The following is a 15370-nucleotide window of genomic DNA, read 5'->3' on the forward strand; positions in this document are numbered from 1 at the left end:
CACATTGTAAGGCAGAGTATCTGCCCCAGGGCACTCACGGCCACAATCCCAGAATAGGATCAAGAATCAGTCACAAACTCCAGAAGCCACCCCGTGACTGCAGGAGGCTTTGGGGGGGGGACAATGAGACACACACTATAACAAGCTCTGAGGCCATACTCTGAGCTCTGTGAAATAAATCAGACACATGAGCTTAAACATTGCATGGTTTCTCTTACATGAGAAACCCAAAATATAAACAAAGAGCAAAATAAAAGATACTAAGAAATAAGATAAAACTTTTTTATAAAACGGAAGGGGAGTGAGAAAAAAAATAGTGGTGGAGATGAATTAGGACAGATGTGTTATGCACAGGTTCCAAGTCTCCACAGAAACAATCATCATGCAATGTGAACAATAACACTTGAAAAAAAGGGGTGTCAGGTATTGTGTCCCAGCCACGAGAAAGGACACATGGATGATACAACAAAGCGCAGTGCGCAGCCACATCGTCAGTCACTCTGCTCCCTTTAGTATCAGACTCTGGTTCCTCCAGGATCATGAGCTTCAGGGCCGTGGTGCTTAACTCGGTGTCGCTCTGCCCCTCCACCCCCCCCCCCCCCCAGGCATATTTGGACTAGCTTTCTAGTTTCAAGCTAAATGGAAAGAAATAAAAATAACTTCTCATTTAAATCACTGATTCTGGAAAGAAGTATTTTATTCAGAGTCACTTAAAAAACAAGGAGTTGTCTCAGCCCCATAATGAGCACACTAACCACATTTTCACATACAGAAAACGCAGGTACATTCAACGGCTTACAAGACACACCTTTATACAGTATACATTCAAGTGAAACGTAAGAATTTATTTAATTGTACATTTTTGTGACTTTTGCATCTGGTACCTTTTAAAACCACTACTATGTCATAGCTTATTTTCTAAGAGTCAGTTTACATGTGATGATTTAATACTAGAAGAGCCTCTTTGAAGAATTATAACAATTGCATGTATCCATATAATGAGGATCTAGTAATTTTTTAAACAAAAGCTTCAAGCTAACGTGTTACCAATTTGAATCATGTAGCCTGCAATGCATGGAATTCTTCGTGTGTGGCACTGCTTGCTTTGTAGTTTCAATAATTTCCAACGGTTCACAATTATTTGCGCACTGGGGAAAAAGCACCAAGGATGATGACTGTTTTACAGCACAGATGAACACAATACTCTACTCTCAACTTCCACTCAAAATCTAATCTTTTGTAGGGAGCATTTCTTCTTTCAGATGCTCACTTTCAGCTTTCTCAGTAAGATCGACTGGCAGATGGGACACAGAACAGAAACAGTGTACACAGTACCTCCTAAGGTAAGAGAATTCAGCTTAACATTGCTGATTTCTGGTTTTTTAGCCGAGTTCCCCTTAGAGCTAAAAAAGACTCTGAAAATAAATGTAAGAATGTATAAACTTGTCAGATATATGTCTTAGAAAGAAACTCCAAAGGTACCTTTCTGGCCATATTGCAAACAAAAGTTTCTTGAACAAAGCACCGCCTGTGGTAAGGAAATATATAAAGAAAATATTTTCTACAAATTAATATACAAATTTATGTGCATAAAGGTATAGTTCTCCCAAATGTATATGCAATATTTTAAATAATGTACAATAAAAAAATTCAAAGCACAGACTGAAAAAATAATCCATGTGCTGATCCTCCAGTTATTAGATATTGCAGCACATATGTCGCTCTAATGATTAAGACAAATCTTCTAATGTAAGTGGTCAGTGAGATTTCTTTGGAAATATACTGTTTAAATAGTCCCCCATATGTAATCTCACCAGTCAGATTTCAACCTAAGCTACAGGTTCTTACAGTTCAGACACAATCTCATGAAAACATGAGTGCGCGCAGGGTCCACGTCACCAGACTCTGAACTTTGGTACAGGCCAGCGAGACTCTTATGCTCTTTTTCCTTACTACTGATTCATGGTAAACATCATACCAACAAAGCACGGACCTTTACCACAAACTCTGCTACTCACAGAATGCAATAACATTATTTTAAACATTTCCAGATCATGACAAAGTTCCTTACATGAATATAAGCAAAAATTTCTCTAGACTTAAAAACATTTTTACATGAACAGGGATGTCTAGGGAGAAACATAAATCACTTGCTCTGACAGTTTGCAGCCAAGTTTACATCTTTTTCTACTGATTTTCCTAAGTATAAGAAGTTCCAGTTTCTGCTAAGAAGACTTGGTTATTTCTTTTTCCCAGCAGTTTTTTTGTGGTCCTGTACTTCTGTCTTGCTAGGGATACTCTTTCTTCGAGATGAGGTATTAGAAGCAACTGCACTAGAAGGTCCACCAGCAGCTATGCAGAAGAAGGAAAAGAAAGAAACACCCACTTGCTTAGATTTACACAGGCAGCCCCAAGTCAAATGATACTGCTGAGTGATGGAGTTGTTCTTGTTACAATTGCGATGTAAATTAAACATAAGCATTGAATACACCACTTTTAACTTTTTACAATTGAACATAAACAGAAAAATGATGACAATGTTGTATTCACAAAAATAAATCTCTCATTTCCTTCTTTATTCTTTCTGGAAAAGTAATCTACACTTGTCACTACTATCCACTATGCAAACGGCTTTGAAAGTTATACTTGTGGCCTAGGTCTTTTCCCTAAGCTCAAGATCTGTATATCCAACTGCTTACTGGAACTCTATAGATATCTTACAGGAACTAAACCTAACAGGCTTAAGCCTTGTTCATTTTCTGTATAAACATCTATTTTTTCTTATATCTTCTCTCTCATTGCTATCTAAAAAGCAACAAAGTTAGAAAACTAGAAGCATTCTTAAGACTCATTGTTCTGTATGTGAATAAACACTAAGGACTTACATTATACATTATAAAAAGCATTTCTGGGCGGAGTTATATTCCTCTTACTATGGATGGATATATTCCTGTCTGAACAAAATTCTGCAGAAAACAAGTACATGCTGCACAAAATACAAAGAACAATTACCTAAACACACTGAAGGGTGAAACAATTCACAGTTACTAGAGAATAACCAACACTTGTAAGAAAGGAATAACATGGCATGAATTTCCCTTTTAATAACTTTTAGCTTAATAAGAGGCCCCACTTGGCAACCTGTAAAATGGTTAAAATTACAACGTAAAAGCCAAGCCTACTAGCATGGAAATCCATACGACAAGATTTGGGGCAGACAGTGAATACAGGAGATAGAAAGTGAGGAAAGAAAATCCTTAGAAAGGGAGAGGCTGCAATTTAGTCAGTAAGCCTTGATCCCTAGGGCATGAGCAGAGCCTAGCCAAGCAGAACAGATAAAGCTGAGAAATGAACTGAGATTTGTGCTGTCCATTGCCCCAAGGGGCAGCTTTGCCACAGGAGTGAGCTGAGTTACTACTAAATCTTGGCTTTAAAAACAAATAACCAACATTCTTGGGAGGAATGTACGTGAATAACAGAATCCAAAGCTCCTACAGCTTATCAGTTACAATGTCTAGAATGTAAACCAAAATTATTCAATATGCTAAGAAATAAGAAAACAGCTTTCTGGACAACAACAGATAAAATGACAGAGACTAATCCTGAGGGGAGTTATTAATAGATAAGTTTTTTAAAACAGTAACTTCAACTATATTCTAGGGTTAAGGAAAATATAATGAATAAAAACGTAGAAGTCTCAAAAAAAAAAAAACAAACCCTAAAGAAAGATCAAATAGACTATTTTAAGCTAAAGAATAAATGGACTATCCGAAATAAAAACTAGCAGGATTTAATAGCAAGATGAGCAGGACAGGTAAAAGAAACACTAAGATTATACAAAAGAAAACAAGACAGAAAATAGGACAAAGAAAGACCTAAGCATTCTACAAATGGCTAGAAACCAGTGCCAAAAATAAAGCACGGAAAGCATGCATAGAAACACAGACAACTGCCTTAACAGGAAAAGTTCAAACAAAGACTTCTCATTGGAATCAGTGGGAACCAGAAGACAATGGACCGCATCTTCAAAGCGGTGAAAAGAAAAGGTTTCTCTATCCAACAAAATTACCTTATAAGGATTTAGAGTAAAGATATTATTCAGCAAGAAAATATGAATAGAACATACTGCCCATAGGCCTGCTGTGTGAAAAATGCTAAAGAGCTTCAGGCTGAAGGCAAATGACAGCAGACAGAAACAGAGACCTCACGGAAGGAAGGAAGGAAGGAAGGAAGGAAGGAAGGAAGGAAGGAAGGAAGGAAGGAGGGAGGAAGGGATGGAGGGAGGGAGGGAGGGAGGGAAGGAAGGAAGGAAACGTGGGCATCAAAAATGGTAAGTATGTAGAGCAATATAAGAATTTTTCTTCTCTCAACTTCTTTCATGTAAGTGGGACTATATAAGCAAAACATCACAACATGAGATCAGAGTATGCATAGTATATGTGAAGGTCACATACACACATGGGTTACTACATGTACAGGATGGAAGGAGAAGGAAACGAACTTACACAGTTATCTTTCTAAGGCAATCTATTAACTCTAAGGTAGACTGTGAGATGTTAAAAATATATATTTAGAACCACCAAAAAAATAATAATGTAAAAATATAGTGCTACTCTGATTCACAAATGTTTTTGGTTTCACACAAAATCATTTAGAAAGATTTTGTTTTTGTTTGCAAACTCTGCTTTGGGTCATAAATGACTGCAGCCATCTTTCCCACAGAAACACAGAAGTGGCCACCTTTTCCAAAATTGCTGAACAAATTAAGTTTGTGATCCAAGGTAGCACTGCATATGGCAGGAAGCCAAAAGATAGACTAAAATGAAATTCTAAAACATATTGAAGATAAAATAGATCAGGAAAGAAGAAAGGAATAATATCTATAACAAATAAATAGAAAATATAACAAAAGGGAAGACATCAATAATTGCATTAAATGTTAAAAAGGCCTATATACATTTTAACTATAAGGCAGATGTTATTAGCATGACTATTTAAAATGTTAAAGGTATGTTGTCTACAAAAATAGATCATCTAGACAGTACTGTTTCATTAATTTGGACTAGTTATAAACACCTCTTAAAATAAGCTTCAAGGTAAAATATTATTGGAAATCAAAGAAAGAAATTTCATGACAATAAATTAAGACATTAGGATGTGCTAACAATCACATATTTGTATACCTAATAGGAGACCTCTGAAACACACAAGGAAAACGTAACCAAATTTAAAGAAAAACTACACAATATTGAATGGAGACTGCTCTTACAGTACCTGCTAAATTACCCAGACAGACCGTGTTCCTGTTGCTATGACCCATCAAGGGAGAAGATCTGAACGTTATTAACAATCTTGAGGCAATGAATAATACAATGACCCACTGCAGAACAGCTATTCTTAAGTGCATTTTAACAGTCAAGTTAATCTAAGTATTTAGCCCTAAAAGGAGGCTCACACTTAAAAGTCTGAAACAGTGTGTGCTTTTAAAATTTTTTTTTTCGTATGTCTGGTACAGGGTCTCACTGTGCAGCTCGGGTTGATCCTCCTGTTCTCAGCTTCCCCAGTGCTGAGATTAGAGGCTTGCACCACCACACCTAGTCTCTGTGGCCCACTCAGCATGCCCAGGGCAGGGGTGGCATGTGGTGCCAAGGACTGAACCCTGATTCCTGTACTTGCCTAAGCAGGTGCTTAGTCCGCTGAGCTGTCTTGCCAGCCCAGTAATACTCTTCTTAAAACTTTTTAAATCAATGAAGCAATAATAAGTTAATAAGGAGCCCGGGAGATAGTTCAATAGAATAAGCTCCTGCCTAGCAAGTGCAAGGTCCTGAGTTCAATCCCTGGTACTGGAAAAAAAAACAAAAACAAAAACAAAAAACCACCCAATAATAATAATAATCATAAGTTAATAAATATTTTTAACTAAGTGATAATTCAAATATCACAAAATAACTTTTGTGTGATGCCATTTAAGTTCTCAGGGAGAAATACAGTTTTAAATGTCTATAAAACAAGAGAAGAAATATTTACCAACCAATGACCTAAAAATCTGTCAGTACAGGATCAGAATAAACCCAAACTAGGGGGCTGGTGAGATAGCACAGCAGACTAAAGCCCTTGCTTAGGCAAGCACGTGCCACACAAGCCCTGCCCCCAGGACAGGCTGAACGGGCCAGAGTCAGGGCACTGGGGAGGCTGAAAACAGGAGGATCACTGAGTCCGAGCTGCATGCAGTGAGACCCTGTAACACCCAAATACATTAAATAAATAAATAAATAAATAAATAAAATAATAAACCCAAACTAGACAGAAGAAAATTAAAAGACCAAAATTACTTAAGCTTAAAACAGACCAAAAGAACACCTCCAATAAATATAAAGTCAGGGGCTGGTGAGATGGCTCAGTGATCTAACGCACCTACTTAGAACAAGCTTAGCAAAGCACAGGGACCGCAGTTCAATCCCCCAGCACCACGTGCCAGCCCGCCCCGCCCCCTGGTGGGCTGAGCTGCCCCCCCCACATAAATAAAAAAAATTTAAAAAAAAAAAGTCAATAAATACCTAGTAAAATGACCAAATGCAGAACATAAAGTATTAGTATCAAGAGAAACAGAGGTTATTCCTGCATTCATTGATTTGATCATAAAGAAACAACACAGTTCACAGACAAAAAGTACAAATTCCTTCAAAAATAAAAGTCACCAAAACAGTCATAAAAGGGATATGGTGTTAGCAAACATTTAAAGAAACAACAATCTATAAAAATTTGTTCAGAAAATACAACAGAAGAAAATACTTCACAAATTGTTTCATAAAGATGGCATAATCCTGATAACAAAACTTTAAAAGGACCTCACAAAAAGAAAAAACTAGAGATCAATTCCTCTACAAATGCAGATATAAAACCCTAAAAACTGAATTGCATCTAGTCCATTTTTGTGGCAATTTTGGGGCATAACATGTCACTAGCATGTTCAGTTCATTTCAGGACTGCAAGGTTGGCTTAACATTTGAAAAGTCAAATATAATACATAAGAAACCTCATCAACTGCACTACTTAAAATGTTTATAATGAAATGAATATTTATATTTCATTTACTAAATAAATGTTATATTTAATAAACAGAACAACAATGCACTGTGATTCAAAAAACATTCAATGTACTATGATTCAAAACACATTGAAATTTAACTAACTACTATGTGGATTGGGACAAATCATAACTTTTCTACCGCTTTCTTATCAATAATGGACATAAGAATGGTATTACCTTCTGTAGTGAAAGGAACTACACAAATGTTAAGTCTTGTGTTGCATATGGAATGCATCAAAGTTAAATTTAAGATTTTCAGCATCTTTAATTCTATGGCATCGTATCCTGAGGAGTTAGATACTGACCCTGACTTATCATGCCCGATCATCCAATTGAGCTATAATCAGGTATATCAGAACAAGTGAGTATATTAGAACAAATAACTTATAGAGTATCACTGAAATTTTTGTTTTGATAATACAAAAAGTAGATTATCAAGGATGTGGTTGTGTTAGATCTGGAAGGATGAGAGTGAACCAAGAATTTTAGGGTAAAAATACAGCATGAGTGTTAAGAAGATTTATTTAGGCTGAAAAGTCTAGCTACAATCAAACAACAGAAGCTACCATTTAGTGATTTTTACAATGTATGCCAAGGACTATATACGTTATTGTGTTAATCTCTGACAACTTTATAAAGGAGGAATTATTGCCCTGATTTAACGACTGTGGGACTAAGGATTAAGTTAAAGAACCCAAGGTCATATAGCTAACCAGGAGCACAGATTAGATGTTAATGGTTGACCTGCTGACTGACTCGCAAGCACCAACTCCTAATTAAAAGAGTATCTGAAGACAGAGAAAGGCGGAAAAGAATGAAGATACGCCCAATGAGGCTGCAGTAAAGGCATTAGCCATATATAAAGTGCTCTGAGGAAAAAATCTAGGGTAAGAAAAATGAAAAGAGCATGTCTGTATATGAGATAGGAAAATAAATAGAAGGATCATCAAACAAGAGCATAGAAAGAACAGAGAAATTGGGCAAAAAACAAGAAAGAAGTGAAGGTAAGAGCAAGTACGAAACAGTGCCACCATGATCAAATGTGCTACCAAGTTAAAAACAGAAAATGGTGATAGAAGATAGCTGGATTTGGTAGTCAGATCATCAGACTAAGAAGAAGGGAGAAACAAAAATACGTTACGTCATAAAAGAACTAAATGCGCAACAGTGCCGAAAGCTCATAGAATACAAAAAGGAGGGACCATAAACCAATCTGGGGAAAAGTCTGAGTATAAAGTACTTTATTAAACTATATTACTTGACTCATCCACATGGCTGACACTGACAAAGGTTCTACAATCTGAGGGACAGGATCTCAGGATAAATCCTGAGGGGATTTCACTGACCTTATCAGACCCAAAAGCTACAACTCTTGTTGCATAGGTCCTGCTTTACCTTGGTCTTAACCATCCAGCAGAAAAGTATAAAAACGAAGTATAAGAAGTAAAGCCATGCGGTTATGTTGAGCTGTAGGGGACTCGGGTCAACAATTTCTGACATTGTCAGTGAAGTGGAAGACCCAATACTATTATGGACTACTGAACTCTTTTAGAATATTTTGCTGAGTTTACACACCTATAATATTCAAATAACGAAACTTAACAAAAAGGGAATACAGATGAATGTCCATTTTGTATCTGTGTATTTAAAGTGGTTAGGATAGATATATAGTTACATTCTCTTAAAGAATAGAGGGATTTGTTCTAATGGTGTTTGTAAATAGGATATCAAGTCCGCATCTTGTACAGCAATTAACCACTAGGAAGAATGTATGCAATGTGTTAATTATTGAAACTGTCCTACCAATTTGGTTTGAAACTGTCTCATTGCTATTTGTTTCTCAACAAAATTATGGAAAAAAAAACTATATTGCTGTAATTTTATTTGATATGTAGATGGAAAGGGAAGGGGAAGCAACCAATAAAAATGGCAAAGGGAAGGGAAACAATGGAGACAAACGTGTGCAAGTAGGCTACCATAATGCATTTTGAACTCTTAGGATTATAACTTTAAAAAGTACTACAAAGCACAGTGGTCCTACTGAAAAGGAGATTTCACATTTAAAAGTAAATTATTATCACTTCTCTAACTGCTGTGCAGAATCCACAAACTCGGACACATTCCTAACCTGGCTTGCTGCTTGCTTTCGTGCTCTTTAAGGTAGCAGGTGGTGTTGGGAGGATCTTTGCAGGTGTATAAGTGTTTAAAGACACCTTTCTTCTCATCATTGGACTGGAGCGTGAGGCTGAAACAGACAATCATGATAATTGTATGTTAACACAGAAAATATCTTACGCCATAATTTACTGAACTCTAAAATCTTGTAACACTATTAGGAATCAGAGAAGGCAAGGTGTGCATAGTAAATTCAGCAAAACCATCTTTCTTATGAAAAGGTAGTTTTCTCTTGGTCTTATCCAAGCAGATACTGTGTTTATATTGTATGCCATAGCATTTTAACACTATACAACAGAGGAATCCAAGTAAGAATAGAGAAACAGGCTGTTTCAGCCTGTTTCTTTCTAATAAGAAATAGATGACACAAAGCTGATGGTATAGAGTCAGTCATTTTTAACCCAGGAGTCCTCACAGGAATCAGAGACTCAGGGATGATTCATCGACAAACAGAACAGCTTACTAAACTCATGTGTAAGAATAAACTAACCGGGCTATAAGTGGTGATGCAAGTCAGATACATTCCTGTATGACCCTGCTGAGCTTTACGGTCATGAAAGGCCGGAACTTTAAAGCTCTTCCTCCTCCCACAGCTCCACTTCCTTATGGAGGCAGGGAAACTGAGGAGCTGACAGGAAAAGGATGGAGTCCTCAGGAGGGGTGGGTGCAAGAGGGGAGGTGCGTAGAAGGGGAACCATTGCGTGAGCCACTGTGCTCTAAACAAAGGGAGATAAAGGATTACAACACTGGACTAGCACCTCGGGAGGCCCTGACAGCAAAACCAGTAGGCTTTGGAAAATCAAGATGTGGGCCAGTTGTCCAAACCATCCTGCTACATACATAAATCATAAATCTTTTTCCTCCACTCCCTCTCCTGTCCTTCTCAACTCATTAGCTCTTTCCTTTTGAGTAAGTTCATTCTCCTCTACTAGGGTCTATTGTACCCATCAGATTTCACTTTTCTCTTTCAGGTTCTCAAACTAAGGAGATAATATGATGTCTGCACATGCAATTTTGATTTATTTCACTTAAGAGTATGTTCTCTAGTTGCATCCACTTACTGACAAAAGACCCAAATTTATCCTGTTTTGTAGCTGAATAATACTTCACTGTTTCAAAATATGACATCTTCCTTATCCACTATTCAGTTAATGGACATCGGGGTTGTTTCCAGGATTTAGCTCTAACAAATTGTGCTGCCGTAAACTTGGGCGCACATGTAGCGCGGTGGTATGAGATTTGCAGTTCTTCTGGAAAAATACCCAAGACGGGAAGAGCTGGCTTGAATGGGATCTCAATCCTAGCTGTTGAAGGAATCTCCACGCTGATTTCCATAGTGGTTGCACCAGTCTGCACTCCCACTAACAGTGCAGAAAGGTTCTTTTTTCTCCAGTGTTTCAGCATTTATTGACTGACTTCTTGATATTAGCCATTGTTTCTGGGGTGAGATGGAATGTCAGTGTTGTTTTAGTTTTCATTTCTTGAATGACCGATGATGTTGAGCTTTTAAAAATATATTTACATGCCATTTGCATTTTTTCCTCTGAGAAGTGTATATACATCTCAGATGCCCATTTTTGGATTGGGTGGGTCTTTGAATCTGGGGAAGGCCTGAGTTTTTTAAAATTCTTTATATGTTCTAGATAGAAGGCCTTTGTTTGAGCGACAGTCAGCTATAATTTCTCCCCAATTCATGGGTTTTCTTTTTACTCTATTGGAGATTTGCTTTGTAGTTCAGAAACTTCAAATAGATGAGATCCCTGTTGTTGATTCTCTGAAGTATTTCCCATGCAGTTTGGTTTTTGTTCATGAACTCTCTATTTATGCCTACGTCTTTAAGATTTCTGCCTACATTTTCCTCAAGATTTAGTGTTTCTATTTTAATATTTAAATCTTTGGTCCATTTTGACTATAGCTTTGTGTATGGTGATAGACATGGGTCTAGTTTTAGCCTTTGGCATGTGGAAAGACAGTTTTTTCAGCACAATTTATTTATTTATTTTTTGCGGAACTGGGGATTGAACTCCCTGCCCTTGCGCTTGCCAGGGAAGCACTTATTTATCTCCCTGGACCCATCAGCTCAATTTATTAAAGAGGCTATCTTTATTCCAGTGAGCCTATTTGGCCCCTTTATCAAAGATAAGGTGCCTGAGTGTGTTTGTAGTTGTTTCTGCATCTTCTAATCTGTTCCACTGATCCTCAGGTCTGTCTCTATGCCAGTGCGGTGCTGATTTTATCACAGTAGCTTTACAGTATAATTTCAGGTAGGGATTGTGATACCTCCTGCCTTTCCTTTGTTTCCCAGGTTTGCTTCTCATATTCTGGGTCTCTTCTGATTCTAAATGAATTTTAGGAAAGTTTTCTCTAGCTCTGTGAAGTATACTAATGGTATTTTAATTGGGATTGCATTAAATCTGTATAGTAATTTCGGGAGTATGGCCATCTTCACAATGTTGGTTCTTCCTATCCAGGTGCATGGAATACTTTTCCATTTTCTCAAATCCTCTTCAATTTCTTTTCTCAGAGTTCCATCATTTTCACTGTATAAATCTTCTACGTCCTTTGTGAGATGAATTCCTAAGTATTTCCTTTTTTCTATGTTACTGTGAAAGGCATGGTGTCCCTAATTAATGCTTTAATATGTTTCATTTTTTTCATTTTGTTTCATTAATTTCTTATTACTTTTTTCTTTTTCCAATTTTACTTGTATATATCTGGCAATGTAAATAACTGGTTGGAAGACAACACTATGTATTATAATAAACATTGTGAAATTCCTATTACTTTGTTAAATGAAATTTGTACTCTCTTAAAAAAAAAAAAAAAAAAAAAAAAAGATGTAGGCCAGTTATGGTAAAATGTGCCTTCAGCTGTTGACACCTACACTGAAGGAACAGAGATGTCTCCGCCAGAGGTCAAGCAGTTACTAACAAAAATGATACTCGTGATTAAAAAAAAAACTTCCTCAGACATCATATGAAACATGGCATGACTCCTTGCTCGCACACTTCAACTTCCATCACTCACAATCTTAGTTCATATTCCTATTCCTTTCACTTAAATCTGATATTGTCACTGACCCATTATAATTTAGCTTTTAGTTACTATAAAATTTTGCAAGTTTTATGAATTTCCTAGGTCACTAAAAAGTCTTTTTGAACACCAAAGGATTAACAATATTTTCTTGTTTTTTATAAACACCACAAAAAACACTGTATTTCCAGGTATATGAAGCTGCTTGCTTGGCAACTCAGAGAATTTTATGTAAACAGTATTAATATACTAAAATGTAACATTCAGATAATTATTTTGCATTGATACTGTATTTTAATATTCAAAAAGGAAGAAACCCAAAAATCTTAGAAGACCTAGATCTTAGTTTTGTTTAACCGTAACTGAATTGATTGCCCTTAACTATGTTTTATTCCACACTCCACCCCAAAGAGTCAACTCTTCTCAAACGAAATCTTAAATAGAATGGACTACAGTAGACACCCTGGATGGCGTGGCCACAGAACACATGAAGCCCGGCCATTTCCCACCCTTTTCTTCGTCATGGATTTCCAAAGCTCTGGGAATACAGTTTAAAGAACACCAACCTAGATTATCTTTAAAGCTCATACAACTGAATGAACTCCATGAAATAACTTACTTTCTCATTTAGTTCTTTTAACAACCTATTGATATGACATTTTAAGAGTTAAAGGGATTGGGATATAATTTGAATCTGTGGATAATTTGTATCCATCCATCCATTTGGAGAAACTAAACAGAAAAACTGCAACAACAAAAAAAAATCATATAAACTACATACAAAAATAAGCTGCCCTGAAATAGTACCCTGGAATCAACTGTGAAAGAACTCCAAAAGCACAAGAATTAATGCTAAAAAATTAAAAAAGCTTCTGCAGAGCAAGATAAACAATAGATGCAACCTTCAGAATGGGAATTTTATTTTTGCTAGCTACTTTTAAAACAGAGGACTCCTGTCCAGGTGTGGTGATGCAAGCCTGTAATCCTAGCACTTGGGAGGCTGAGACAGGAAGCTTGAAACTAAACTGCAAGTTTGAAACCAAACTGGGCTACCCAGTGAGTCCAAGGCCAACCTGAACTACATAGCAAGATCCTGTTTTAGAATGAAAACAAGGGCCAGAAGTATACAGTTCAGCAGTGCAGTGCCTGCCCGGAAGTGCAAGGTCCTGAGTTCAATTCCAGGGCCAAAAAATCAAAACAAAACAAAACAAAACACGTATGAGGGCTGATATATATACTATATAAAGAACAAACACAACAAAACAAAACTATATCCTCCTAAAACAAATGCCCAAATCAAAACATAGGGGAAATGAAATGAATATACCTCTCTCTGTCTCTGTCTCTGTCTCTGTCTCTGTCTCTGTCTCTCTCTCTCTTTTTGGGCGGAACCGGGATTGAATTCAGGCCCTTATGCTTGCCAGGGAAGCGCTTATTCCACTGAGCCATCAAGAAGAACATGAAAGTACATTAAACATCTTTGGCCATTACAGAAAAATAAATCACAACAACCCTAAGATCCTTTTTTTGGTTTTTTCTTCTTTGTTTGTACTGAAGATCAAACTCAGGACCTTGTGCTTCACAAGCAGGTGCTTACACCACTGAGCTATCTCCTCGGCTGACCCTAAGATTCTATCTTAATCAAGTAAGAATGGCTATCCAGTACAAATGGCTATTATCAAGAACACAAAATACAGACGGAGGTGAGGAGACAGTGGGGAAAAAAAAAATCCCACACTGTTGGTGGGAATACAAACTAGTACAAGAATATGGAGAAAATGGTTTGGGGAGTCCTCACGAAACTTAACAACTGAAATTCCATTTGACCCAGCATTCCTCTCTTGGGTACTTTCCCCAAAGAATGAATGATATCACATGGCAGAGATACACGCATGCCCCCATGTGCAGCAGTGCAACTCACAGCTGGCAAACGACACAAGCAGTCTAGATGCGCAATGCACAAAAGAGGTGTGATACATTTACGTGGAGTATTACTCAGCCATAAAGAAAAATAAACCGAAGCCATCTGTAGGAAAATGGATGGAACCTGGGATCGTAACACAAAGTGAAATAAGATGCAGACAGTCAATTACCACGTTTCACTTGTATGAGAACAGTAAAATGTAAATAAAGACTGAAAAGGAAGATCTTAAGAATTAGAGACAGACTTCTCTGGCGTGGGGAAGGAAAACAGAAGAGGTGAAGGCAGAGAGGAGGAGGACAGGGCACGGGAAATGAGCGAAAGACCACACAGGGGCGCCAAGTCCCCAAAATGAATGCACTTATGTACCACAAACATGTATCAATTAAATAAAAGGGTTTAACTACTCCATTAAAATTCTCTTTTCAAATGAAGCAGTTATCATTATTGTTGCTTCAGGTCACTTACTACAAATCTTCTAAAATTAAACAGCATCGCTATCTGCCACAAGCCTTTATTTTCTTATTAGAATCTTCCTTTAAGGGGCTGGGGAGTTAGCTTAGTAGAATAAGTGCTTGCCCGGCAAGTGCAAGGGCCTGAGTTCAAGCCCTGGTTCTGAAAAAAAAAAAAAAAAAAAAAAAAATCTTGCTTTAGATTCTAAGATTTCAATGCTCACCTCAGGAAAGCAATGAAACATCAACTACATATAAGGGAAAATAAGTAAACTAGAATTCCCTTGGGTTATCTATTCTGGAGCAGGAGTACCATCTATTATTAGGTTACTTTTACTAAAAAGGAAAGAACTTTCAATTTTCAGACTTTGATTTTATAGCTATTATTTCATTTGAAGTATTTTCAAAGCTCAGAGTCAGACACATTCATATGAAAGGTATGAAATCAAAATTTCCCTCTTAAAAGCCATTTCTAAAGTGAAGGATTTTAAAACACCCATCAAGATACCTCTCTATTACAATTAATGACTCAAAACTGATCTTAACTGCAAACATAGAAGAAAAGGGTACGTCACTGTATTTTAGAGGAGCAGGGGCACTATTAGGGCAGATACAGTACAAATCACCTGCTAGAATTATCCAAAGAAAAGAGAATAACAGGGGCTGGAGAGATGGCTCAGTGGTCTAAGGCACCTACTT

General features: G+C 37.0%; 1 protein-coding gene across 15 annotated transcripts in view; it reads right to left on the reverse strand.

Annotated features, from left to right (window-relative positions):
* Positions 1-599: 599 nt before the first annotated feature.
* Positions 600-15370, reverse strand: part of Ppip5k2 (diphosphoinositol pentakisphosphate kinase 2) — an 84594-nt gene continuing 69823 nt past the window's right edge. For 7 of the 15 annotated variants that reach the window (XM_023708375.1, XM_023708378.1, XM_023708376.1 and 4 more), the window contains 2 exons: positions 9219-9335; positions 601-2352 (listed from right to left, as the gene is read on the reverse strand). In XM_023708375.1, coding sequence (XP_023564143.1) covers positions 2240-2352; positions 9219-9335 — 230 coding nt within the window. In that variant the 3' untranslated portion in view covers positions 601-2239. Of the gene's footprint in view, positions 2353-9218; positions 9336-15370 lie in introns of all 15 variants that reach the window. The other 8 variants (XM_004625414.2, XM_023708385.1, XM_023708379.1 and 5 more) reach the window with 3 other exon arrangements.

This window comes from Octodon degus, unplaced genomic scaffold (assembly GCF_000260255.1).
Source record: "Octodon degus isolate 3935 unplaced genomic scaffold, OctDeg1.0 scaffold00009, whole genome shotgun sequence".
NCBI classification, from domain to species: domain Eukaryota; kingdom Metazoa; phylum Chordata; class Mammalia; order Rodentia; family Octodontidae; genus Octodon; species Octodon degus.